The 25,998-nt window shown below is 47.8% G+C and overlaps 1 protein-coding gene across 1 annotated transcript; it reads left to right on the forward strand.

The window, feature by feature from the left end:
* The first annotated feature begins 3,624 nt into the window (after positions 1 to 3,624).
* Positions 3,625 to 25,384, forward strand: LOC143766579 (uncharacterized). The gene is made up of 7 exons (XM_077254356.1): positions 3,625 to 3,831; positions 4,471 to 4,619; positions 4,749 to 4,928; positions 5,012 to 5,135; positions 5,219 to 5,316; positions 14,815 to 14,905; positions 22,991 to 25,384. Exons 2-7 carry the CDS (start codon positions 4,548 to 4,550, stop codon positions 24,430 to 24,432), a joined length of 2,007 nt encoding a protein of 668 aa, XP_077110471.1. The 5' UTR covers positions 3,625 to 3,831; positions 4,471 to 4,547; the 3' UTR covers positions 24,433 to 25,384.
* Positions 25,385 to 25,998: the final 614 nt, after the last annotated feature.

Genomic DNA, 25,998 nt, shown 5'->3' on the forward strand with positions numbered 1-25,998 from the left:
CAGTAAAGTCATCTCTGAGGTGCATTCTTCTGCGTTGGCAGGTCATCCTGGAATTTTTGGTACCAGGGATTTGGTGGCAAGATCCTTCTGGTGGCCTTCCCTGTCACGAGATGTGCGAGGCTTTGTGCAGTCTTGTGACGTTTGTGCTCGGGCCAAGCCTTGTTGTTCTCGGGCTAGTGGATTATTGTTGCCCTTGCCTATTCCTAAGAGGCCTTGGACACACATCTCGATGGATTTTATTTCAGATCTGCCTGTTTCTCAGAAGATGTCTGTCATCTGGGTGGTGTGTGACCGTTTTTCTAAGATGGTTCATTTGGTTCCCCTGCCCAAATTGCCTTCTTCTTCCGAGTTGGTGCCCCTGTTTTTTCAAAATGTTGTTCGTTTGCATGGTATTCCTGAGAATATCGTTTCTGACAGAGGAACCCAATTTGTGTCTAGATTTTGGCGGGCATTTTGTGCTAGGATGGGCATAGATTTGTCTTTTTCGTCTGCTTTTCACCCTCAGACTAATGGCCAGACCGAGCGGACTAATCAGACCCTGAAGACATATCTGAGGTGTTTTGTGTCTGCTGACCAGGATGATTGGGTTGCTTTTTTGCCATTGGCGGAGTTCGCCCTCAATAATCGGGCCAGCTCTGCCACCTTGGTTTCCCCGTTTTTCTGTAATTCGGGGTTCCATCCTCGATTTTCCTCCGGTCAGATGGAATCCTCGGATTGTCCTGGAGTGGATGCGGTGGTGGAGAGATTGCATCATATCTGGGGGCAGGTGATGGACAATTTAAAGTTGTCCCAGGAGAAGACTCAGCTTTTTGCCAACCGTCACCGTCGTGTTGGTCCTCGGCTTTGTGTTGGAGATTTGGTGTGGTTGTCTTCTCGTTTTGTCCCTATGAGGGTCTCATCTCCTAAGTTTAAGCCTCGGTTCATCGGTCCGTATAAAATATTGGAGATTCTTAACCCTGTTTCCTTCCGTTTGGACCTCCCTGCATCCTTTTCTATTCATAACGTTTTTCATCGGTCGTTATTGCGCAGGTATGAGGCACCGGTTGTGCCTTCCGTTGAGCCTCCTGCTCCGGTGTTGGTTGAGGGTGAGTTGGAGTACGTTGTGGAAAAAATCCTAGACTCCCGTGTTTCCAGACGGAGACTCCAGTATCTGATCAAGTGGAAGGGATACGGCCAGGAGGATAATTCTTGGGTCACTGCATCTGATGTTCATGCCTCTGATCTGGTTCGTGCCTTTCATAGGGCCCATCCTGATCGCCCTGGTGGTTCTGGTGAGGGTTCGGTGCCCCCTCCTTGAGGGGGGGGTACTGTTGTGAATTTGGATTCTGGGCTCCCCCGGTGGCTACTGGTGGAATTGAACTTGTGACATCATCTTCCCTGTTCACCTGTTCTGATTAGATCTGGGTGTCGCTATATAACCTGGCTTCTCTGTTAGATGCTTGCCGGTCAACAATGTTATCAGAAGCCTCTCTGTGCTTGTTCCTGCTCCCAGACATCTACTAGATAAGTTGGACATTCGTCCATGTTTTGTTTTTGTATTTTGGTTCCAGTTCACAGCTGCAGTTTCGTTACTGTGTCTGGAAAGCTCTTGTTGATCAGGAATTGCCACTCTGGTATTATGAGTTAATGCCAGAGTCCTAAAGTAATTTCTGGATGTGTTTTGTTAGGGTTTTCTACTGACCATGAAAGTATGCTTTCTGTCTTCTGCTATCTAGAAAGCGGACCTCAAATTTGCTAAAACTATTTTCCTGCTGCGTTTGTTGTTTCATCTCATATCACCGCCAATATATGTGGGGGGCTTCTGTCTCCTTTTGGGCATTTCTCTAGAGGTGAGTCAGGTCTTATATTTCCCTCTGCTAGCATTATTTAGTTCTCCGGCCGGCGCTGGGCATATAGGGATAAAAAGTAGGACATGCTACCTGGCTACTTCTAGATGATGCGGTAGGTTTAGTTCATGGTCAGTACAGTTACATCTTCCAAGAGCTTGTTCCTATAGAGGCTTATGCTAGTTCTCTGGCCATGGAGATCATGACACTGCTGTTAGTGTTTGCGCTAGGATCAGGTATATGGTCAGCCTAGTTACCACGTCCCTATGAGCTGGTATTTATGTTTGCAGACTTTGCTGTAATTTCTGAGATTCTTTGCCATTGGAATCATAACAGGGGGGTCCATAAACCTCGTACACACACACGGCTCTGCTCCGTACACCTCGCACACACGGCTCTGCACACCTCGTACACACACGGCTCCGCTCCGTACACCTTGTACACACACGGCTCCGCTCCGTACACCTCGTACACACACGGCTCTGCTCCGTACACCTCGTACACACACGGCTCCGCTCCAGACACCTCGTACACACACGGCTCCGCTCCGTACACCTCGTACACACGGCTCCGCTCCGTACACCTCGTACACACACGGCTCCGCTCCGTACACCTCGTACACACGGCTCCGCTCCGTACACCTCGTACACACACGGCTCTGCTCCGTACACATCGTATATATGCAGCTACAGCTATAGTTCGCAGTGACCAAGCTATTGCACAACTCTTGGGGAATCCGTTAATCTCAGCTAGAAGAGTATAACCCATACATTTAAAACATAACTTTTACTGTCATCATTAAAATTGGACAAACAAATAATAAACAAAGTGCTCACGCCGACAACAGTGCAGGTAAAAAACTGGTTGTATCTCACCAATTGTAGACTGAGGTACCCATATAGATGTATCAGGGTGCCCGGGAGGGTCCAGTAACAAGATGGAGCAATGTGAAAGGGGATGGGTAGTAATTACCTCCCTAGGAGGTGCTTTTCACTAACACATTTGGCGGGGGGTGTCCAGTGTAGGGCTCATCTGGGCCTGTCCTTGTAAGGACAGGAGTTAATGCTGGGGCACGACAGGGGAATAGGTAATTACTCCCCATCCCCTTTCACATTGCTCCATCTTGTTACTGGACCCTCCCGGGCACCCTGATCCATCTATATGGGTACCTCAGTCTACAATTGGTGAGATACGACCAGTTTTTTACCTGCACTGTTTTCGGCGTGAGCACTTTGTTTATTATTTGTTTGTCCAATTTTAATGATGACAGTAAAAGTTATGTTTTAAATGTATGGGTTATACTCTTCTAGCTGAGATTAACCGTACACCTCGTACACACACGGCTCTGCTCCGTACACACACGGCTCTGCTCCGTACACCTCGTACACACACGGCTCTGCTCCGTACACCTCGTACACACACGGCTCCGCTCCGTACACCTCGTACACACACGGCTCCGCTCCGTACACCTCGTACACACACGGCTCTGCTCCGTACACCTCGTACACACACGGCTCCGCTCCGTACACCTCGTATACACACGGCTCCGCTCCGTACACCTCGTATACACACGGCTCCGCTCCGTACACCTCGTACACACACGGCTCCGCTCCGTACACCTCGTACACACACGGCTCTGCTACATCCACACTGTAAACCCCTCCTGACCCCACACATGAACTTCCCCTCATCCAGCACCATGACAACCAGCACAGCAGAGTCCTGCATACACTGAGGGCCCTGATCATGTGACCCCTGACTCCTCCCCTCCTGTGACCTCATCACAGGTCCTGTGTGCACAGAGCAGCCGTAGAAATCTCAGGCCACGGTGGTCTCCCCCAACTTCTGCTCTTCCTCCTTCTTTTCTTGCAGGGGCCGCAGTGGATTTCATCCTGGATCCATAGAGCCGAGTAGAGGAGCGATGTTCCTTCAGTCTGAGGGGAATTGATGGTGATATTTGTCCAACGGCCACTGTACCGAGTAAATCCCACCAGGACTGTAGCAGGTAAAGACCCCAATATCCACCGGTGTCCCTTCTAATGGGGGAAAGTACCAAAGAAAACCATCATATCCGGAGAAATAAACCCCGTACATGGAGACATTGGCCTCAGATATCTCCTGTCTTGTTCTTACCGACAATCTCCTATAAAAGCCTCAAACTTCTGTGTGTGACTCAGAGCTGAGATCTAACGTGATAGAAGATTCCAGTGCGGGGAAGACGGGAAACCTCCATATAGAGGCCGGTGGGGATGGAGTCAGTGATGGATTCTGGACAAATCTGTCTCTAGAGCCGTAGTAGAAGATGAAGATGTCGTCCTCATCATGAAGTCGTTATTTCTCCTGTCACGTGTAATGAATATCTCCTGCAGTATTACTAATGCCGATTCCAGGGTCGGGAAATGAGACGAGAATTAGCGTTATGGAAGATGAGTCTATGAGGAACGTATTCAGCTGCCGACTCCGAGGGAGAAACTGCTTGTTGTCTGTGGCCGAAATATATAGGTTTTATTAGTAGATGAAAAGAAGGAAACTAAATACTGTAAAATAATAAATCTCCTCATATGTTTCCCTTATTATCTCCAGTAATTGTATTATTACACAGGATTCTTATGATGTTACATCGGCTCATCTTCTTCTCATTCAGGTCTCTACAATATCGGATCCTCTCAGTGAAGATCTTCTATATAAGAGAATTTCCTGATTTACCCATTAAGGATAGATATGGACAGAGACAAGATGGCGGAAAGGATATTACACCTCACCCTAGAGATCCTCTTCCGGCTTACTGGAGAGGTGAGAGATTCTGATGACGTCACATTACATCATTCTTATCTATGGGAATAACAGATGGACAGAACTGGAGAGGTGAGGACTCTGGGAATGTCTGTAGTGAGATTTATTAATGTGTCTCTCCATTACCAGGATTACACAGTAGTGAAGAAGACCTCTAGTGAGCGCTGTCAGGACCCTGTGTCTGAGGGATGGGGAAGACCCCTGAGCCCAATCACAAGGCCTCCACCTCACCCCCTGATATATGAGGACATCAATGACCAGAAGATCCTAGAACTCACCTGCAAGATGATTGAGCTGCTGACTGGAGAGGTGACACTGCTGGCAATGCTGGGACATTATACAGTAACACTATGAAGGGATCGGGGGGATGACGGTATCATTGTGTGTGTCAGGTTCCTATAAGATGTCAGGATGTCGCCGTCTATTTCTCCATGGAGGAGTGGGAGTATTTAGAAGGACACAAAGATCTGTACAAGGACGTCATGATGGAGGTTCCCCAGCCCCTCACATCACCAGGTAATAGACTGGACTAAATACACACGGCCTATAATTATCTGTATGTAAAGAATGAATTCAGTCCCTGTATGTGTTTCCTCCAGATCTATCCAGTAAGAGGACAACACCAGAGAGATGTCCCCGTCCTCTTCTTCCACAGGACTGTAAACAGGAAGATCCCAATGTTCCTCAGGATCATCAGGTAGATGGAGAGAAGGTGTCATGAGATCTCCCTTAGGCCGATTTCACACTTCCGTTCATTTCCGGTCCTGGAAAACCCAATACCGGAGATATCCGTGTCCGTGTGTGTAATACTTGCGGCACACGTGTGGCAAACATGTGCTGCCTCAGTCTAATTTGTTGTACAACAATGGATGTATGGAATCAAAAAAATTAGTTGCATCGTTAACCTGCCTAGGTGATTTTTATAACCCACAACCCCAGATCTCCACACCCTCTATTCTTGATAACCAGCCTTGCTGAAGCTGACAGCTGAGGGTTGCAGCCCCCAGCTGTGATATTTGCCAGGTTGGTTCAAGAAAATAGGGGGGAACCCACACCGAGTTTTTCATTAATTTATTTCATTATATCGCAAGTGGCGGCTGAGGAATACCCCGATCATCGGCTCCTGCTGTCACTGTTATAGCGGCAGCAAGTGTCGGATGATGGGAGTAATAGTCCCGAAAGCCCCCACCTGCTGTCATCGTTTCGACTTTAATATAACTCTCATATTTCTCCTCTGCTCGCGCCGACTGCCAGCAGAGCAGGGGAGAATGATGAGAGCCGTTTTCAGCACCTGCCGCCGGGGAACAGCGGTTACTGTAGCGCTTCTTCCCTGGTGCTGATGTGTGTCATACGGAGGACATCAATGTGTGTTCTCCGTGTGCACATGTGCAGTACGTTTTTCCGTCCATGCTGACAGTAAAAAACGGACATGACTACTTGCCGGACACACGGTCCATGGAAACACACTGACGTGCACAGACCCATTCATTTGAGTGGGTGTACATGTGTACGTTTCTCCTGTACGTGTGAAAACTGTCACCTCGCGTACCGGAGACACGGACGTGTGAAAGAGGCTTTATGATGTTGTGGTAGTTCACTCACGTGGTGGCACACAGGTAGGAAAAATGGGAACACCGTCTCTTTAAATCCTCATTGAGTTATTGTAAGGCAGCATAAACCAACTTGTGGGGAAAACAAACTCAGCCTTCTTGGATAAAACAGGAACAAAATGATAAAGGAATACAAAAATGCTGCAGCACAGTCCGTGTGTTGCTAGTGGCCCCCCGATCTGGAGCAGGACAGGTTCAGTCTGTTCTCGAGGAGCCACAAAGCCTCTGGAGTCCTCACTCCAGGCTAGCTGAGCCCAGACTGCCTGTAGAGCTCGGTTATTACAACCCAACCCTGTAACTTCCCCATCATGTGATTGATCACATGATCATGTGGAGCGCCCCCACACCGCCGCAGGGCCGAGGGGTACCCGGAGCCGGGCCTCTGAGTCTCAGTTCTGGGGTTGTCACGGTGGCTAGACCCGGTCCGTGGCCCTGTCTGTCAGTGGGGGACGTCCGGTGCAATAAGTGGTGTTGTAACGGTGCAGTTGTGGGGTGCAGGTCGCGATAAATAATGAGGACACCAGGTTGCAGTCTCTTTACCTCTTTACTGAAGGTTTTGGAGACCTCAGTCCAGAGCGCTGTTAACTGGGTTGTCAGAGACCGGCCGGTCCAAAGGCACATCAGGAGTTCTCTTTACAGGTGGGAATCAGTGTCTACCTTCTAGCGCTATGTGTTGTAGTTCTTCCCTGCTGAGCTCCCGGGATAGTCCTCACAACTGTTTCTGTCTGTCTCTGATGTTCGCTTTCTCCGTCCCCCAGATGATTTGGTAGGACGCACCCGTATGACGGGGTAGGCCTGGAGTTCTTCCGGGACCCTAGAGTCGCCCCTCTCCCACAGCTGCCTCCGTTGTCTGCTTAGGTGTTAAGTGAGACAGCCAACCTGTAATTAGCTGTCCGGCCGTGGTTTGCAGTAGTACTTAAAGTCTCTTACTTGCTCGGCGTTCCGGCCACCGACTGTTTGCGCCTCAGAAGGATGTTGCCTCGGTCTAACAGCACGACTCCTTCTGGTTCTAATTCCTCTTTACTGTATTCCCGTTGTTCACTGGTTTGTTCTGCTCTGAGGAGTCTGCCAGGATCCCATCCCTGACAGGTCCTCTCACTAGCTCTTCCCAGCTACTTCTCCCTGTCTTCCTGTCCAACCCCCAGTTTTACCAGAGTTGTGAGGAGTGGCCTACTAGATAGGACCACCCCCCCTGGTGGCCGGAGTGTGAAGTGTGGTGTGAGTGTACCTGGTCAGAGAAACTCCTTAGTGCAATCAGACGTACCATAGCTCCCCATAGTGGCGGAGCCACAGTACTGCAACAACCAGGACTCTGGGGTGCTGCACTCCCCCTCGGTTAAATCCAGTACTCCGGGACTGGGAAAACAAGAACAATAATACATGTTAACAGGAAACACACAAATTTTTGAAATAGCATAACAATTGAATATAACTATGCTTCCCTTTACGGGAGGTGAGGATTCTTGAACGTTGCAAAAGTTAGGTCATGCACAGTTTATGACTCTCAGTTCAGTGGTTGAAACAGCGGGGACCCCGGGTAAACAAAGGGGTCCCCCTTATGAAAGTTTTTGAGCAATTCACCGTCCATTACTCTAGTGTCCATTTAAAAACCTGTAACAAAAAGATATGCATACAAACATTTTCAATTAAATAGCAGCCCTTATCAATACCTCCAAGTTTTGTAGCGGAGGGGAGTTTGATTTTGAGTGCTGCGTGTGGACCTTCGCAGCGCAGGGGTTGCTATTGGCCTAACAGGGCCCGCTATGCTTGCTACCGCTGGTGTAGTGCACTGTCTTCTAATTACACTTCTAGCGAGTCTGGGTAGCACTGGCAGGTTTGGGCTCTCAGAGCTGCGGTTATCAACAGTGGGTACAGCAGATTCACTGATAGCAGAGGGAGGATTTGCCGGCTCAATGGTTGGCATGGCTTCATCAGGTAAGGCTTGTTGAGGTAGCGGGGCCAGATGATCTGGTACCACCATCGTTTCTGGCGGGTCCGGCTGTTGAAACATTATGACAGGTACCACGACGGCTTGGTTTATCTGAGTCCAGGACTGGGGAAAGTCACCAAGGACAGTATGGAACATCTTCTCCTTTTCCACCGGCGGGGAGATTTCTGGGGCCGTGCCCCTCTCTTTTAACTTATCAGGGCAGACCTTAAGGTGATCCCTGGATACCGCTGTCGAGGTCTCCCCTCTGTCCTTGCTGATGAGACAGACCTTTGTGTTGTCGAAGTCGGATGGCAGGATGGTATACGGTTCTGCTTCCCATTGGTCATCGAGCTTGTGTAATCTCCTCTTTCGTTTAAGTACTTGCTCACCAGGTGACAGGGGAATCGCAGGAGCGTGTTGGTTGTAGTCCCTTTCTTGCTTCTGCCTAGCCTGGGCGAGACTTCTCTCTACACACTCCTGTACTTCGCGGTACCTTTGCTGCCTTTCTGCATCCCAATCTGCATCCGGCGAGGTATCTTCGGGTACTAGGACCCCCATGTCCACATCAACGGGTAACCGACTAGACCTTCCTCGCATCAGGTACGCTGGAGTACAGTTGGTGGAACTTACTGGGATGTGGTTGTACATATCCACCAAGTCAGGCAACTTTGTCGGCCACAGGTTCCGTTCCTCCACAGGCAAGTTCTTCAATAAATCGATTACTACCTGGTTCATCTTCTCGCACATCCCGTTGGTTTGAGGGTGGTACGGTGTAGTTCTGATCTTCTTACACCCGTACAACTGGCAGAATTCTTGGAACACTTCCGCTTCGAATGCAGGCCCCTGATCGGTCAGTACTTTCTCTGGGTAGCCATGGGGCCTACAAAAGTGCTGCTGGAAGGCCCTGGCGGCAGTCCTAGCTGTTAGATCCTTGACAGGCACAACCACCAAAAACCTGGAGTAGTGGTCCACGATGGTAAGGGCGTAGATATAGCCCGACCGGCTAGGTGTCAGCTTCACATGATCCAGCGCGACCAGTTCGAGCGGCCGTTTGGTGATGATAGGCCGCAGGGGAGCCCGTTGACTGTCACGGTCCTTCCTGCGCAGACTACATGGACCACACTCCCGACACCACTTCTCAATGGTTCTCTTCATGCCAATCCAATAGAACCTCCCTCGGAGCAGCTTCTCCAGCTTCCTCCATCCGAAGTGTCCGGCTCCATCATGGTAGGCTCCCAGAACCATGGGCGCATCTCGCCTTGGCACCACTATCTGCCACACCAATTCATGAGTACGTGGGTCGATGCTCCTCCTGCACAACTTGCCATCATGGATAAACAGTTTGCTTCTCCCCTTCCACAGCTGTTGGGTTTCTTGTGGATCATCTGGGCCAGGGTGCAACCCAGCCTGCGTCAAGAGTTCCTTCACCTGACGGACCGTGGGGTCACTATCCTGGGTTTCTGCCCATCCGTGGTGGGGCAGGGGATTCAGCGTGGCATCCGGTTAGTTCTTGTGCCTGTTCTTCACATGGTGAGAGTTCTGAGTGGCCTTGGGGCGATGGAAGGCAGGCAGCTCCACCTCTTCAAGTGCCTCCGGGTCTTCTCCCACTTCTGGTAAATTGGGCATTCGGGACAGAGCATCGGCATTGGCATTCTGGTGTCCTGCCCGATATTTGATGGTGAAATCATAGTTGGACAGCCGGGCCATCCACCGCTGTTCCAAAGCCCCGAGTTTGGCAGTATCCAGATGCGTTAGCGGATTGTTGTCCGTGAAGACGGTGAATTTCGCGGAGGCCAGGTAGTGCTTAAACCTCTCTGTCACTGCCCAGACAAGGGCAAGGAATTCCAGTTTGAAGGAACTGTAGTTGTCAGGGTTCCTTTCCGTGGGACGGAGTTTCCTGCTGGCGTAAGCGATCACTCTTTCTTTGCCTTTCTGGACTTGAGACAGCACGGCTCCTAGTCCCACATTACTGGCATCTGTGTACAGCACAAACGGTTGGTCGTATTCGGGGTAAGCCAGTACCTCTTCTCCCGTCAGCGCCGACTTCAAGCAGGTGAAGGATTCCTCCAGCTCCCCGTTCCAGTCAAAGGGGGTGTTCTTCCCCTTGGTCTTCTTTGGTTGGCCCACCAACAAGTTTTGCAAGAGTGCGGCCTTCTTGGTGAAGTCTTTAATGAACCTCCGGTAATAGCCTACCAGCCCGAGGAACTGCCGGACTTCGTGGAGGTCACTGGGCTTTGGCCAGTCCTTGATCACTGTGACCTTGTCGGGGTCTGGGGCCACTCCTTCAGCGCTCACCACATGGCCCAGGTACTGCACTTTAGGTTTCAGCAGATGACACTTGGACGGTTTCACTTTTAGGCCGAAGTTGGACAAGGCTTCAAACACCTCGGCCAGGTGCTTCAGATGGTCTTCGTAGGTTTTAGAGAAGACTATGACGTCATCCAGATATAGCAGCACGGTTTCAAAGTTCAGGTGTCCCAGGCAGCACTCCATCATCCTCTGGAACGTTCCGGGAGCATTGCACAATCCGAAGGGCATGTAGTTGAACTCACAGAGACCCATTGGCGTCGTGAAGGCCATCTTCTCTTTGTCCGCCTCCGCTACAGGAACCTACCAGTACCCACTGGTGAGATCTAAGGTAGAGAAGTAGTTAGCAGATTTTAAGGCAGCCAGAGACTCCTCTATCCTGGGCAGTGGGTATGCGTCCTTATGTGTAATGCGATTCAACTGCCTGTAATCAACACACATCCTCATTGTACCATCTTTCTTTTTAACAAGGACTAACGGAGCTGCCCAGGGGCTACAGCTGTCTCTCACCACCCCAGCCTCCTTCATTTCCCGTAACATGTCCTTGGCACACTGGTAATGAGCTGGGGGTACAGGGCGATATCTCTCTTTTATGGGTCGGTGATCTCCCGTGGGGATGTGATGTTGGATCCCTTTCACCTGCCCAAAATCTGAGGGGTGTTTGCTGAATACCTGCTCGTACTCGTGTACCACCCTGTAAGCCCCCTGTATTTGATGAGATGGGGTAGAGTCAGTGCCCACATGCAATTCCCGACACCAGTCTTTCGAGTGCTCTGCAGAACCTTTGTTCTCCGCCACGTTTGACGGGACCAAGGGTTCAGGTGTCTGTATTGCACTATTATTGACAGTGAACAGTTTGGCGAGCGTGGTATACTTGGTGAGGTGAACCTCTTCCTCCCCACAATTGAGGACACGTACGGGCACTCTCCCCTGTCGGACATCGACCACCCCCCGGGCTGTCAGAACAGTAGGCCTATTGTCTGAATATACGGGTTCTACCAAGGCCTGGTAGTCCTTACCCCTGAGGCCTATGGCTGCTCGACACCATATTAACATTTCACTCTTGGGGGGTATCGCGATGGGGTTTGAATCACTCACAGTGACACGACCAATCTCACCACCAGTCAGCTCTACCTGCTGTCTCTGCATCAGAGCTCTGATTTCCTTCTGCAGGGCACGTTGCTCACTGTGGCCAGCGGTTTCTGCCACCTGTTGCAACAAAACAATCACTTCTGCAAGACAATTTTCTATAACATTAGTACCAAGAGTCATCATGGGATTACATTCTCGACGATCAATATCTACAATCACAATCCCTTGGGCTTTCAATTCCACCCGCCCCACTTTGATGGTGACCTCCTTATACCCCACTTGTGGCAACGGCTGACCATTACTGGCGATTATGGTGAAATCATCGTCAGGGCCACGAGTAATATCAGCGTCCTCCCAATACCGTTTGTAGAGCACATAAGGTATAGTCGTCACCTGAGAACCGGTGTCCAGCAAAGCATTCAAGGGGATTCCATCAATCACTACAGGGAGAACTGGTCGTCCTCCAATATACTTGGTTCTCCAATGCTGCGGGCCTGACCGTCCTACTCCTGGGGGTTGGCCCTTTGCCCCAGGGGTTGCTCGTTTAAAGGACAGTACCTTGCAAGATGGCCCACCTGGTGACAGCGGCGGCAGATGGGTCGTCCATCCTGGTGGAAGCGATTGTCGGGCCGGCTCCTGGTCGGCGGAGTCCTCCTCTGTCGCATCCAAGGGACATCCTCCGGGCTGGAAGCCAACTGGATCTTCTCTTTGGGGGCCTCCTGTAGGGACTGCACCGTCCGGGCCAGGGCAGCAACGCTCTTGGTTAGCTCTTGCATCTGGAGACGGAGTCCTGCAGGGGAGTCGTCCTCGAAGCTCTGGGCGTCGGCCTCCGCGGCAACTGGGGTATCCGATGCCACCTCCTGGTGGTATGTGAGAGCGGGGCGCCTGGGTGGTACTGCGCGGCTGGGCTGTCGCTCCTGCAATGCCTGGATAGCTTTATCTTTAAACTGCGCAAAAGTCAAGTCTGGATTTTGCATGGCCAGGAAGTGCAATTGGCCCCGCTGGTGACTGCACAGGAGCCCGTCAATGAACCGCTCCTTCAGGATTTTATCCTCATCCTGCATGCTGCCGGGGTCACTCTGCTTAATGGCCCGCATCGCTTCCTGGAGATTAAGGGCATAGTCCCGTAAGCTATCCTGTGGCCTTTGTTTGCATCCATAAAAAGTCAGTTTAATTTCTGTAGCAGTGCGAGTATCAAAGGTGGCTTTAAGCTTGGCAAAAATCTGTTGTGCAGTTTCTTTATCCTCAGCGGGCCAGGATTTCAATTCTTTCAGAGCCGCCCCAAAGAGTTGGCCGGTTATCATATGGACCTTCTGAGGCTCGGTTAGGGGATAGAACTCGAGCAGGCTGCAGAGCCCCTCTTTAAAGTCAGTGAACGTATGCGACTCCCCAGAGTATCGCGGAAGCCAAGCCGCTCCGGGCAGGTACGGCATAGAGAAGGGCATTATGGATTTTGTGTTAGCGGCAGCGTCCGGCTGGTTGGGAGGAACAGCGGGTTCTGCGGCTACCGGTGGTGGTATTAGGGCCGCGGCTCCGTCCGCTGCGGGGACCGGAGCTGCCCCTGCGTCCGCGGCTGCGACCGCCACCTCCTCTCCTCCCGACTCAGACATGGCTGTCCCTCCCTCCCACGAACCTGCTGGAGGTCGGAGTTCCTCTTCCGGGATTGGCGCCTTACCGCGCTTTCCGTTCCGCGCTTCTTTTGGCTGATTCCGCCCACGTAGCTAAGGCTCCTCCCTCCGTGCGCGGCAATGGCGAATTTTGGCGGTAAATGGCAATACACAGTCTTTTCAATAAAGTACAATTCAAGCGCAATAAATCACAGTTCCAAGGCACACATGACCTGATTCTTCAGGCTTAAGTAGATCCTGTTCGTGACGCCAAGTTGGAGCGCCCCCACACCGCCGCAGGGCCGAGGGGTACCCGGAGCCGGGCCTCTGAGTCTCAGTTCTGGGGTTGTCACGGTGGCTAGACCCGGTCCGTGGCCCTGTCTGTCAGTGGGGGACGTCCGGTGCAATAAGTGGTGTTGTAACGGTGCAGTTGTGGGGTGCAGGTCGCGGTAAATAATGAGGACACCAGGTTGCAGTCTCTTTACCTCTTTACTGAAGGTTTTGGAGACCTCAGTCCAGAGCGCTGTTAACTGGGTTGTCAGAGACCGGCCGGTCCAAAGGTACATCAGGAGTTCTCTTTACAGGTGGGAATCAGTGTCTACCTTCTAGCGCTATGTGTTGTAGTTCTTCCCTGCTGAGCTCCCGGGATAGTCCTCACAACTGTTTCTGTCTGTCTCTGATGTTCGCTTTCTCCGTCCCCCAGATGATATGGTAGGACGCACCCGTATGACGGGGTAGGCCTGGAGTTCTTCCGGGACCCTAGAGTCGCCCCTCTCCCACAGCTGCCTCCGTTGTCTGCTTAGGTGTTAAGTGAGACAGCCAACCTGTAATTAGCTGTCCGGCCGTGGTTTGCAGTAGTACTTAAAGTCTCTTACTTGCTCGGCGTTCCGGCCACCGACTGTTTGCGCCTCAGAAGGATGTTGCCTCGGTCTAACAGCACGACTCCTTCTGGTTCTAATTCCTCTTTACTGTATTCCCGTTGTTCACTGGTTTGTTCTGCTCTGAGGAGTCTGCCAGGATCCCATCCCTGACAGGTCCTCTCACTAGCTCTTCCCAGCTACTTCTCCCTGTCTTCCTGTCCAACCCCCAGTTTTACCAGAGTTGTGAGGAGTGGCCTACTAGATAGGACCACCCCCCCTGGTGGCCGGAGTGTGAAGTGTGGTGTGAGTGTACCTGGTCAGAGAAACTCCTTAGTGCAATCAGACGTACCATAGCTCCCCATAGTGGCGGAGCCACAGTACTGCAACAACCAGGACTCTGGGGTGCTGCACATGTCTCATGCAGGTCCTGGCAGGTCTGCCAGGGGAGATAAAGTGGACCTTCTCCCACCCGCTCTGTGAAGGTCCACATAAAACCAGCCCTGTTTATGCAACTTAACCCTCACAAAATGTAGTGTGCTGGAGAACAATGCTCTGGTTTCACACCACTGACACCGTTAAGCGCAGTGACACATATCTCTCCTCTATCACGTTACCAGTGACTGTCACAATGTGTAGACGGCTGTGAAGGTCTTGTGTTCAGTGTTACTTTATCCACCAGTATTATATGTTTTATACTTGTGTAATGAGAACGGTGGAGATGGCAGGATTAGAGCTGATCATAGATGTGACTTCTCCGTCTGTCTGTGACTCTTACAATATTTGTTTTAGGGTGAAGATCTGACCCATATTAATACTACAGAGACATATGTGAGGGGTCATGAGCGGTGTAAAGAGGAGATTCCTACATATGACTACCCAGGTGAGTAGTGACCACTAAATGCAGAGAAGTCACAGATTCTTCTCAGTCACCGGCTGTGGCTGCTTTATCGGTGGTGTGGTCCGGCCGTATCACAACCGTGTGATCACCATTTTGCCTCTAGACCACAACATTCTCCTCCACCCAAAACTGTCCAAGTGGCTTTGGGCATTGAAAGCCCTTTTCTATAGAACTTACAACCTGGAGGATCCAACTACCCCCTGAGATTAGAAGACTCTGACCGTTACCTGCCCAGATCCGTAAACTACAAAGCCAAATGACAGTGTACGTAGAATGTGCTGACAAGTTAGAAAAATATTATGAGGAGCCTTTTAGAGAAAACGGAGGGTAATGATGCTGTTGGCTTCCAAAATCCCTGATGTGGGAAGAAGGAAAAAATCAGGGCTTTGAAAAGTGCTGCCAAGTGCTGAGCCATAAAGTTGGGCATCAAAACAAATGAACGTAAAAAAAAAACAACAAACTTTTCATTTTAATATTCTACCCATTTCCGATGTGAACCAGCTCCTTCCTCAGGCATATACAAATGATACATTGTGGGTGTTTTATATCCTCCAGAACGGCGTCACTGATCCAATTGCTTAATTCATTAATTAAACCGCGCCATGGTGCAGTATTTTGTATAGAAACCTTTCTTCATATACAAAACTATACAAATAGATGTAAAATGCATATTGGATGCACAATAAAATACATATAAAGAAAAATATATGTACATGGAAAATCCTCCGGTTTAAGTGTGTATAGTCTTTGGGACCTATTAGATAGATTAATCTGGTGGGATCTCGTTCATATTCTAAAATGAAATGTCTAAACAGACAGATTACACCTTTCCTAATATTATGTCTCTGGCTGGTCATCCTATTATGGATCGCTTGGGTCATTTTTAGATCCCTGATATTGGATGAATCCACCTTCTCCCCCTTCTGTGCTCCTGAATGTGCTCATATGGTCCCTACAAGACCAGGTCCAGTCTTTCTGAGCAAACTTCGCTTTTATGATTGACAACATTAATGTGCAGTGAGAGCAAGTGCGAATTTACAATAACAGCCATTTGGTAAATTCAAAAAAGTTCATTTTTTTTCTCATTAATGTACACTCTGCACCCCATATTGACTGAAAAAAAACAGGAATGTAGTAATTTTTGCAAATCTGTTAAAAAAGAAAAACTGAAATATCACATGGTCATAAGTATTCAGACCCTTTGCTCAGTATTGAGTAGAAGCACCTATAGAGCTAGTACAGCCATGAGTCTTCTTGGGAATGATGCAACAAGTTTTTCACATCTGGATTTGGGGATCCTTCTGAAGCCACTCCTTTGTCTGCTTAGTGTCATTGTCTTGTTGGAAGGTGAACCTTCGGCCAAGTCTGAGGTCCAGAGCACTCTGAAAGTGGTTTTCATCCAGGATATCTCTGTACTTGGCCGCATTCATGTTTCCTTCAATCACAACCAGTCATCCTGTCCATGCAGCTGAAAAACACCCCCATAACATGATGCGGCCACCATCATGTTTCACTGTTGGGATTGTATTGGGCAGGTGATGAGCAGTACCTGGTTTTCTCCACACATACCGCTTTGAATTTTCACTAAAAAGGTCCATCTTTGTCTCATCAGACCAGAGAATCTTATTTCTCATAGTCTGAGAGTCCTTCATGTGTTTTTTAGCAAACTCTATGCGGGCTTTTATATGTCTTGCACTGAGGAGAGGCTTCCGGGCCACTGTGCCATAAAGGCCTGACTGGTGGAGGGTTGCAGTGATAGTTGACTTTCTCCCATCCGCCTACTGCATCTGTGGAGCTCAGCCACACTGATCTTGGGGTTCTTCTTTACCTCTCTCACCAAGGCTCTTCTCCCACGATTGCACAATTTGGTGGACGGCCAGGTCTAGGAAGACTTGTGATGGTCCCAAACTTCTTCCATTTAAAGATTATGGAGGCCACTGTGCTCTTAGGAACCTTGAGTACTGCAGAAATTCTTTTGAAACCTTGGCCAGATCTGTGCCTTGCCACAATTCTGTCTCTGCACTCCTTGGCCAGTTCCTTTGACCTCATGATTCTCATTTGGTCTGACATGCACTGTGAGCTATGAGGTCTTATGTAGACAGGTGTGTGCCTTTCCCAATCAAGTCCTATCAGTTTAACCCCTTACTGACATCGGGCGTAATAGTATGCCGATGTCAGACTTCCCCCCTTTGATGTGGGCTCCGGTGGTGAGCCCACATCTTTCATCATGTTTTGAACAGCTGACATGTGCCCGCAATAGCCATGGGTGGAATCGAGATCCAGCCACGGCTATTAACCAGTTAAATGCCGCTGTCAAACTGTGAAGCTGCATTTAAATTTTGCTTCTGGCAATCGCGAAGGAAATACGCACACCGGTGACAACTTGTCAGGTGAGGTGATCGCGGGTCACCGGTGTGTTGGCATGACAATCTGAGATCTCCTGGAAACCCCTATGATTATCAGTGCCGGCTTCCTGTGAGCGCCACCCAGTGGTCGGCGCTCATAGCAAGTGAGTAAATCAGCTACATAGAGATGACCTGAACATCATCGCCTCTATGTAGCAGAGCCAATCGGGTTGTGGCAGCTTCTAGTCTCCTATGGAGACTATTGAAGCATGCCAAAAGTTAAAAAAAAAAAAGTTTTTAGAAATATAACAATTTAAATCACCCCCCTTTTCCCATTCAAAATAAAATAAAAATAAAATCAAACATACACATATTTGGCGCCGCTGCGCTCAGAATCGCCTGATCTATGAATAAAAAAAAGGATTAATCTGATTGCTAAACGACATAGCGAGAAAAAAGTCAAAACACCAGAAGTATGTTTTTTTGGTCGCCGTGACATTGCATTAAAATGCAATAACGGGCAATCAAAAGATCGTATCTGCACCAACATGGTGTCATTAAAAACGTCAGCTCGGCGCGCAAAAAAAAAAAGCCCTCACCCAACCCGAGATCACGAAAAATGAGACACTACGGGTATCGGAAAATTGCGCAAATTTTATTTTTTAACCAAGTTTTTTTTTTTCACCACATAGATAAAAAAAAACCTAGACATGTTTGGTGTCTATGAACTCGTAATGACCCGGAGAATCATAATGGCCGGTCAGTTTCAGCATTTAGTGAACGTAGCAAAAAAGCCAAACAAAAACAAGTGTGAGATTCCATTTTTTTTTTTTAAATTTCATCGCACTTGGAATTTTTTCCCATTTTCTAGTACACAACAAGGTAAAATCAATGGTGTCATTCAAAAGTACAACTCGTCCCGCAAAAACAAGTCCTCACATGGCCATATTGATGGAAAAATAAAAAAGTTATGGCTCTGAGAAGAAGGGGAGTGAAAAACGAAAACGCAAAACTGAAAAAGGCTTCGGGGGTCAATTAAACCCAGCTGGACTCCAGTGAAGGTGTAGAACCATCTCAAGGAGGATCACAAGGAAATGGACAGCATGGGACTTATATATGAGTGTCTGAGCAAAGGGTCTGCATACTTATGACCATGTGATACTTCAGTTTTTCTTTTAGATTAAATTTGCAAAAGTTTCTACATTTCTGTTTTGTTTTCAGTCAAGATGGGGTGCAGAGTGTACATTAATGAGAAAATGGACTTTTTTGAATTTACCAAATGGCTGCAATGAAACAGAATGAAAAATTGAAAGGGGTCTGAATACTTTCTGTACCCACTGTACATTTATTCACGCCTGCAGGAGATGTGTTGGCATGGCTCGAGCCCTGGTTTCATGGATTCACTCCATGTCATAAAATACATTATGTTTTCAATCCTAAACACCGTATATACTCGAGTATAAGCCGAGAATTTCAGCCCATTTTTTTAGGCTGAAATTTCCCCTCTCGGCTTATACTCGAGTCATACCCAGGGGTCGGCAGGGGAGGTGGAGTGGCAGCTGTCTAAGCATACTCATCTGCTCCTGGTGCAGTGTCCCTGGTTCCCTGGCGCCAGCAGCTTCTTCCTGTAGTGAGCGGTCACATGGTACTGCTCATTACAGTAACGAATATGGACCCGACTCCACTCCCATAGGAGTGGAGCAGCATATTCATTACTGTAATGAGTGGTACCATGTGACCGCTCACTACAGGAAGAAGCTGCCGGCGTCAGGGAAGCAGGGACCGCGCCAGAAGCAGATGAGTATAAGCAGTGCGCGATATTCACCTGCTCCCCGTTCCACCGTCGCCAGCCGCCGCTACGTTCCCCGTCCACTGCATTGATGCTCAGGTCAGAAGGCGCGGTGACGCAATTAGTGTGCGCCGCCCTCTGCCTGAGCAGTCAGTGCAGTGGACGTGGAACGTAGTGGCGGCTGGCAGCGGTGGAACGCGGAGCAGGTGAATATAGTAAGTGCCAGGTGCCTGAGCGACGAGAGGTGAGTATGTAATTTTTTTTTTTATCGCAGCAACAGCATATGGGGCAAATGACTGTATGGAGCATCTTATGGGGCCATAATCAGCATTTATGGAGCATTACATGGGGCAAATGACTGTATGGAGCATCTTATGGGGCCATAATCAGCATTTATGGAGCATTATATGAGGCAAATGACTGTATGGAGCATCTTATGGGGCCATAATCAGCATTTATGGAGCATTATATGGGGCAAATGTCTGTATGGAGCATCTTATGGGGCCATAATCAGCACTTGTGCAGCATTATATGGGGTGTATTTTGTGTGGAGCATCTTATGGGGCCCATCATGAACTGTATGGAGCATTATATGGGGCTCCTGATTCAATATGGATATTCAAAAACACTTAACCTACTGATGTCTCAATTAATTTTACTTTTATTGGTATCTATTTTTATTTTTGACATTTACCGGTAGCTGCTGTTCATTTTTTATGATAATTTGATTGTGGTGGGATCGGCCTGCCTCACTTATCTGAGTCTGTAACTCCCTGGAAGTGTTTAGAAAAAGGTTTCAGTTACCAAATGCCTGAGATCTAAATTTAAGATCCCTCAGCTCTGCACTATTATAAGAAGTTCTATTTAAATGTCTAATATTTCTTCTTGACATTTATCTGACAGAAAATATTGGTCCTTACGATAGTTTATATTGCTTAGAGCCACCAAGTCCCATACTCCAATTACTCCAGAGAAGTTTCACCACTACTCATTTTTTTTTCTGAGGATGATTGTTCAGCTTGATCATTTCAGTAGATGTGTTATTGTCTATAGTCACCGTTTTGCCCATTACCCTTTAACATCTGTAACCCCTCTACATGGATTTGGACTTATACAGAGACCCTTAGGCTTGGGGCACAGTGTTACCTACTGTTCTGTGGAGTAAGATGGGAAGAAGAATAGACAGATAACCGTGTCAGAACCAAGAGGCCAGAGAAAATAATAATTCAGGAGACATAGGAGTAGTCAGTAAACAGGCCGGGGTCACAACAGGAAACAAATACACAAGCCGGGAGCTGAGCACAGAGGACTGAGCTAGAGGAGATCTAGGCTGTATCTGGCAGATTCCGGCAATATGCTTCAAGCTGTAGTAAGGTGTGGGGCTTTCGAACTCCAATTCTGATTGCCCAAGGTGTTCTCAATCTCAGGCGGACATATTGCATGTGCTTTGGGATTGTCCCAGATTTTGTCCTATTGGATTGTAGTGTTGAACTGCATTGGAGTGGTGTATGGGTACGTTATCCCTAGGGATCCGTTGATATCTATATTAGGGTATGTGGAGGAAATATTAACTGACAATACGACTAAAACTGTAATTGCAAGATTATTGTTTGCTGCAAGGAAACTGATTGCAAAATATTGGATTAGAGAGGAGCCTCTGTCCAGACGTGAATTCATTGCTCAAACGAACCACATAATTCAACTTGAGAAAAGTATTTACACCAGGAGGGACAAGCTGAATTTCTTCCATAAATTACCGTATTTTTCGGACTATAAGACGCACCGGACCATAAGGCGCACCCCAAATTTGGGGTGAAAATTGCAGAAAAAAAGATTTTTTTAGAAGATGGGGGTCCGTCTTATTGTCCGAATTTACAGTATCTTACCTGAGGGCTGGTGGTGGCAGAGCAGGGTCACAGGAGGCATGGTGGCGGCAGAGGTGGGGTGATGCGGTACGGCGTGCACCTGAGCAGGGTCCCTTCCTGCTTAGGTGGGCGACGCCACGGCCTGGTGTCCATGGGAGGGTGGCAGCAGTGGTTACCGACAGAGGTGCTGGGATGAGGAGGCACAGTGAGAGGTATGGCGTGAGAGGGGTCCCTTTCCCCGGTGAGGTGATGGAAGGATCTCGTGGGCACATGGACTGGAGATGATGGAGGTAGTGGTGTACATTGTGAAGCGAGTATTCCACAGGAGCTCAGATGTCTGAGTCCTTGCCGCTTCCCGGCGCTCCTCAGCGCAATAATTATTTCAGAAGCCGGAAATAAGTGAGGAGCTCCGCTACCGAGACACAGCCGCCATGACCGGACACTGTGGGAAAAGCGCCTCTGTACTGCTGCGAGCCCTGCTGGAGGCGGAGAGCCGGCCGTGCCATGCGGTGCTGAGGAGCGCCGGGAAGCAGCAAGGACTCAGACATCTGAGCGCCTGTGGAATACTCGCTTCACAATGTACACCACTACCTCTATCATCTCCAGTCCATGTGCCCACGAGATCCTTCCTGAACCTTGCTGCACCCATCCTGGGAAGCAAAAGGATGGAGTATACAGAGTCCAAAGTCCCGGTGAGGTGATGCAGCAGCCCGGTAATGCAGCAGAGCCGGGTGAATCCTGATGTTATTGGTAAGCGCGGCCATCTTCCTGAGGCCGCGCATTCGCAGATGGAGCTCTGCTGCCCGGGGCTTCAGGAAAATGGCCGCCGCGATCCCCATCTGCGCACGCGCGGCATCCCGCGGCCATTTTCCTGAAGCCCCGGGCAGCAGAGCTCCATCTGCGAACGCGCGGCCTCAGGAAGATGGCCGCGCCCACCGATAACATCAGGATTCACCCGGCTCTGCTGCCTTACCGGGCTGCTGCATCACCTCACCGGGAAAAGGGACCCCGCTCACTGCGCCTCCTCATCTCCGTACCTCTGCTGCCACACCTCTGCCGCCGCACCTCTGCCGCCACGGTAAGCCTGCATTGCGACTATTAGACGCACCCCCCATTTTCCCCCCTTTTTTTGGGGGGAAAAAGTGCGTCTTGTAGTCCGAAAAATACGGTATGGCAGCCGTGGTTGGATAGGATTAATTAATGTTATACCAGTATATAGTATTATAGAGTACAACTTATGGTAAACTGGAACTCTGTTTGATATTGTCAACTATGGACGAATTATTGTTTGCTCCTGATATGGCCTCCATGGGGGGGTAATTTTACTGTAAAACATAAAATGAGTATGAACATGTGATCTGTTGTAAATCTTGTTATGGTTAATACAAATTTATCTGATTAAAAAGGTGTGGTGCTTTCCAATTGGCTAAAACAGGGAAGAGATTACTGCAGCTGAATATACACACCCATACTGCCAGACTGGATGGTACTACAGATGCCAGGCACCCTAATCTTAGTGGCTGGGAAGAGCCTGCACCACCAATAGCTTCTGGTTCCAACCCCACCTCTGTTACCAGCATCGCCTGCAGAATTAGTAAGCCGCGTCTGATTTCCGAAGCAGACATTGCAGGAGCAGATCCCAGAGGAGATGGGGCACACCATTTGCAGAATCCCTAATATGACAAAATTGCAGAAAACCAGATCTGATGAAATCCCTATAAAGTGACTCCATTTTGTAAATTATAACCCTCAATAAATTAATCTATAGGAATAGTGACTATTTTGACTGCACTGCAGTTTCCAGATATTAGTACGCGCAGTGGATGTTGGAGAGTGAAAATTGCAAATATCCCAAGTTATTACCCAACACATAGTGCCCAGATTGTGCTCCAGGAGCATGGATGCTTAATGTGGTTTGAACACAGTCTAGTAAACTGTCATTGTCTTGGTGAATAATTTAATAATTTTTCATAACTTGCCATTTTTGCAGACCGTTTAAGTAGAAATGTTCAAAAATGTAGAATTCAAGGATATTTTATTCTAAAATAATTGGTTTTATTCTTGGCAGATGACCGTACCAGGAGATCAGCAGGACAGCTGACATCTTCAATGTTTAAATCAGATAATCTTGAGATCCCTCAGGATACAATTGAAGTGAATGCCATTACTCCAAATATACCATCATCCCTTCACAGCAAAGATCTGTCATCTGATCATTTGGAACAGGTCCTGTCTTCTGATTCATTGCCTAGTACTAATAAAAATCAAAGTCACAAAATAAGCATTAAAAATCGAACTGCCCCTAAAGCAATGAAGACATTTTCATTTTCAGAATATGGAAATAGTTTTCCCCTAGAAAAGTCATTTCTCAAACAACAAAAACTTCACAAAGCAGACAATAGATTTTCTTGTTCCAAGTGTGGGAGATGTTTTAACCACAAAGCGAATCTTGTTAGCCACCAGAAAACCCACAGAGGGGAAAAGCCTTTTTCCTGTTCAGAATGTGGGAAATGTTTTCTAGCTAAATCATTTCTTGTCAGACATCATAGATCTCACACAGGGGAGAAGCCTTTTTCCTGTTCAGAATGTGGGAAATGTTTTAACCACAAAGCGCATCTTGTTAGCCACCAGAAAACCCACACAGGGGAGAAGCCTTTTTCCTGTTCAGAATGTGGCAAATGTTTTACCAGGAAAGCGAATCTTGATAGCCACCAGAAAACCCACACAGGGGAGAAGCCTTTTTCCTGTTCAGAATGTGGGAAATGTTTTAACCAGAAATCGAATCTTGTTAGCCACCAGAAAACCCACACAGGGGAGAAGCCTTTTTCCTGTTCAGAATGTGGGAAATGTTTTAACCACAAAGCGCATCTTGTTAGCCACCAGAAAACCCACACAGGGGAGAAGCCTTTTTCCTGTTCAGAATGTGGGAAATGTTTTACCAGGAAAGCGAATCTTGATAGCCACCAGAAAACCCACACAGGGGTGAAGCCTTTTTCCTGTTCAGAATGTGGGAAATGTTTTATCCACAAAGCGAATCTTGTTAGCCACCAGAATACCCACACAGGGGAGAAGCCTTTTTCCTGTTTAGAATGTGGGAAATGTTTTAACCACAAAGCGAGTCTTGTTAGCCACCAGAAAACCCACACAGGGGAGAAGCCTTTTTCATGTTCAGAATGTGGGAAATGTTTTAACCACAAAGTGAGTCTTGTTAGCCACCAGAAAACCCACACAGGGGAGAAGCCTTTTTCCTGTTCAGAATGTGGGAAATGTTTTACCAGGAAAGTGCATCTTGTTAGCCACCAGAAAACCCACACAGGGGAGAAGCCTTTTTCCTGTTCAGAATGTGAGAAATGTTTTAACCAGAAATCGAATCTTGTTAGCCACCAGAAAACCCACACAGGGGAGAAGCCTTTTTCATTTTCAGAATGTGGGAAATGTTTTGTGAAGAAACCATCTCTTTCTAGCCACCAAAGAATTCACACAGGGCAGAAGCTTTTTTTAAGTTCTTAATTGTTTTTACATAGTCACATACAAGTGCTTCTAACTAAATTAGAATATTATCAAAAAGTTAATTTATTTCAGTTCTTCAATGCAAAAAATGAAACTCTTATATTAGTCATTACAGAGTGATCTATCTCAAGCGTTTATTTCTGTTGATGACTATATCCTATAGCCAATGAAAACCCAAAAGTCATTATGTCAGTAAATTAGAATAAAAACACCTGCAGTGGCTTCCTAAACATTTAAAAAAGGTCCCTTAGTCTGTTTCAGTAGGCTCCACAATCATGAGGAAGACTGCTCACTGGACAGATGTCTAGAAGGCAGTCATTGACACACTCCAGAAGGAGGGTAAGCCACCGTAAAATATTAGTATTTCAATAATAAAAAAATATAAATTACTTAACATATGCAGGTTCTAACTAGCAAATAGATACTCTGTATATTGAGAGAATGAGTTAATTCTGAGGATTTTAGCCGATACATCTGTTCTCTGTTTGTCAGGACTATAGGGCTTTTGTCAGAACTGTCAATATGTGGCCATTTGGAGTTAGTAAATGGTTCTTAAAGGTCACAGGCTATATGCTTAAGCATTTCAAAATGAGGTAATGTACAAAAAACTAATTCATATTCCGCAAGTTACTAGTGTTCTAATATGGTAGAGGCTATGAACATAGCGTCAGATCATCTTATGTTGTTATGAGACAGGAAAAATAGAAACCAATGTAAGTCTATGGGTCAAAATAGTATATAAGCCGACCTAACTCTTGTTCAGGAGATCTCTCATACTTCTAGAATCTCCAACCCGGACCACATCAACTTCAAGACCATATGTAAGAACCACTGAATGCTTGTTTTCTCTTTTATAATCTAATACTTATTTTTGGGTGCTATGAACTTACTGTTCTTCATTTTTGTAATCACGTTTTGAATAAACATTAAACAAGATTTGTTTTATCCACATAATTCAATACTGCGTTCCTTTCTATCCTCACCGTGCTCTTACTTAAAACTTTCTTACTTTTTTGTTTTTTTTTCTAACATTTTGGGGAGCCCAGCCAAATCTGATTTTTGTGCTATTTTGGGTGGATTCCTTTTCCTTGCACACAGGGGGAGGAGAGCTCTGCTAAACACCTGTTGTTCAAGGCGCAGGAATTCCACTATTTCACGTCACAAGGATCAGACAGAGCCTACAGAGGAGTGAAGATTTGTGTCTCCAACCATAAAGAGCTGCATGTGTCCCATACAGGCGGAGGTCTGAGGAGTCAGTAAAGATACGGAGGACCATCCATTGACGGTTGGATCAATCCACTAGCGGAAAAGACATTCCATAGGTGAGAAAATGGATTTTGTTCATGATTATTCTAAGAAAAGTAATATAGAGTTTAACCCCTTCCCGACCTTTGACGCCACGTAGGCGTCATGAAAGTCGGTGCCAATCCGACCCATGACGCCTATGTGGCGTCATGGAATGATCGCGTCCCTGCAGATCGGGTGAAAGGGTTAACTCCAATTTCACCCGATCTGCAGGGACAGGGGGAGTGGTACTTCAGCCCAGGGGGGGTGGCTTCACCCCCC

Source organism: Ranitomeya variabilis, chromosome 4, assembly GCF_051348905.1.
Source record: "Ranitomeya variabilis isolate aRanVar5 chromosome 4, aRanVar5.hap1, whole genome shotgun sequence".
Lineage (NCBI taxonomy): Eukaryota > Metazoa > Chordata > Amphibia > Anura > Dendrobatidae > Ranitomeya > Ranitomeya variabilis.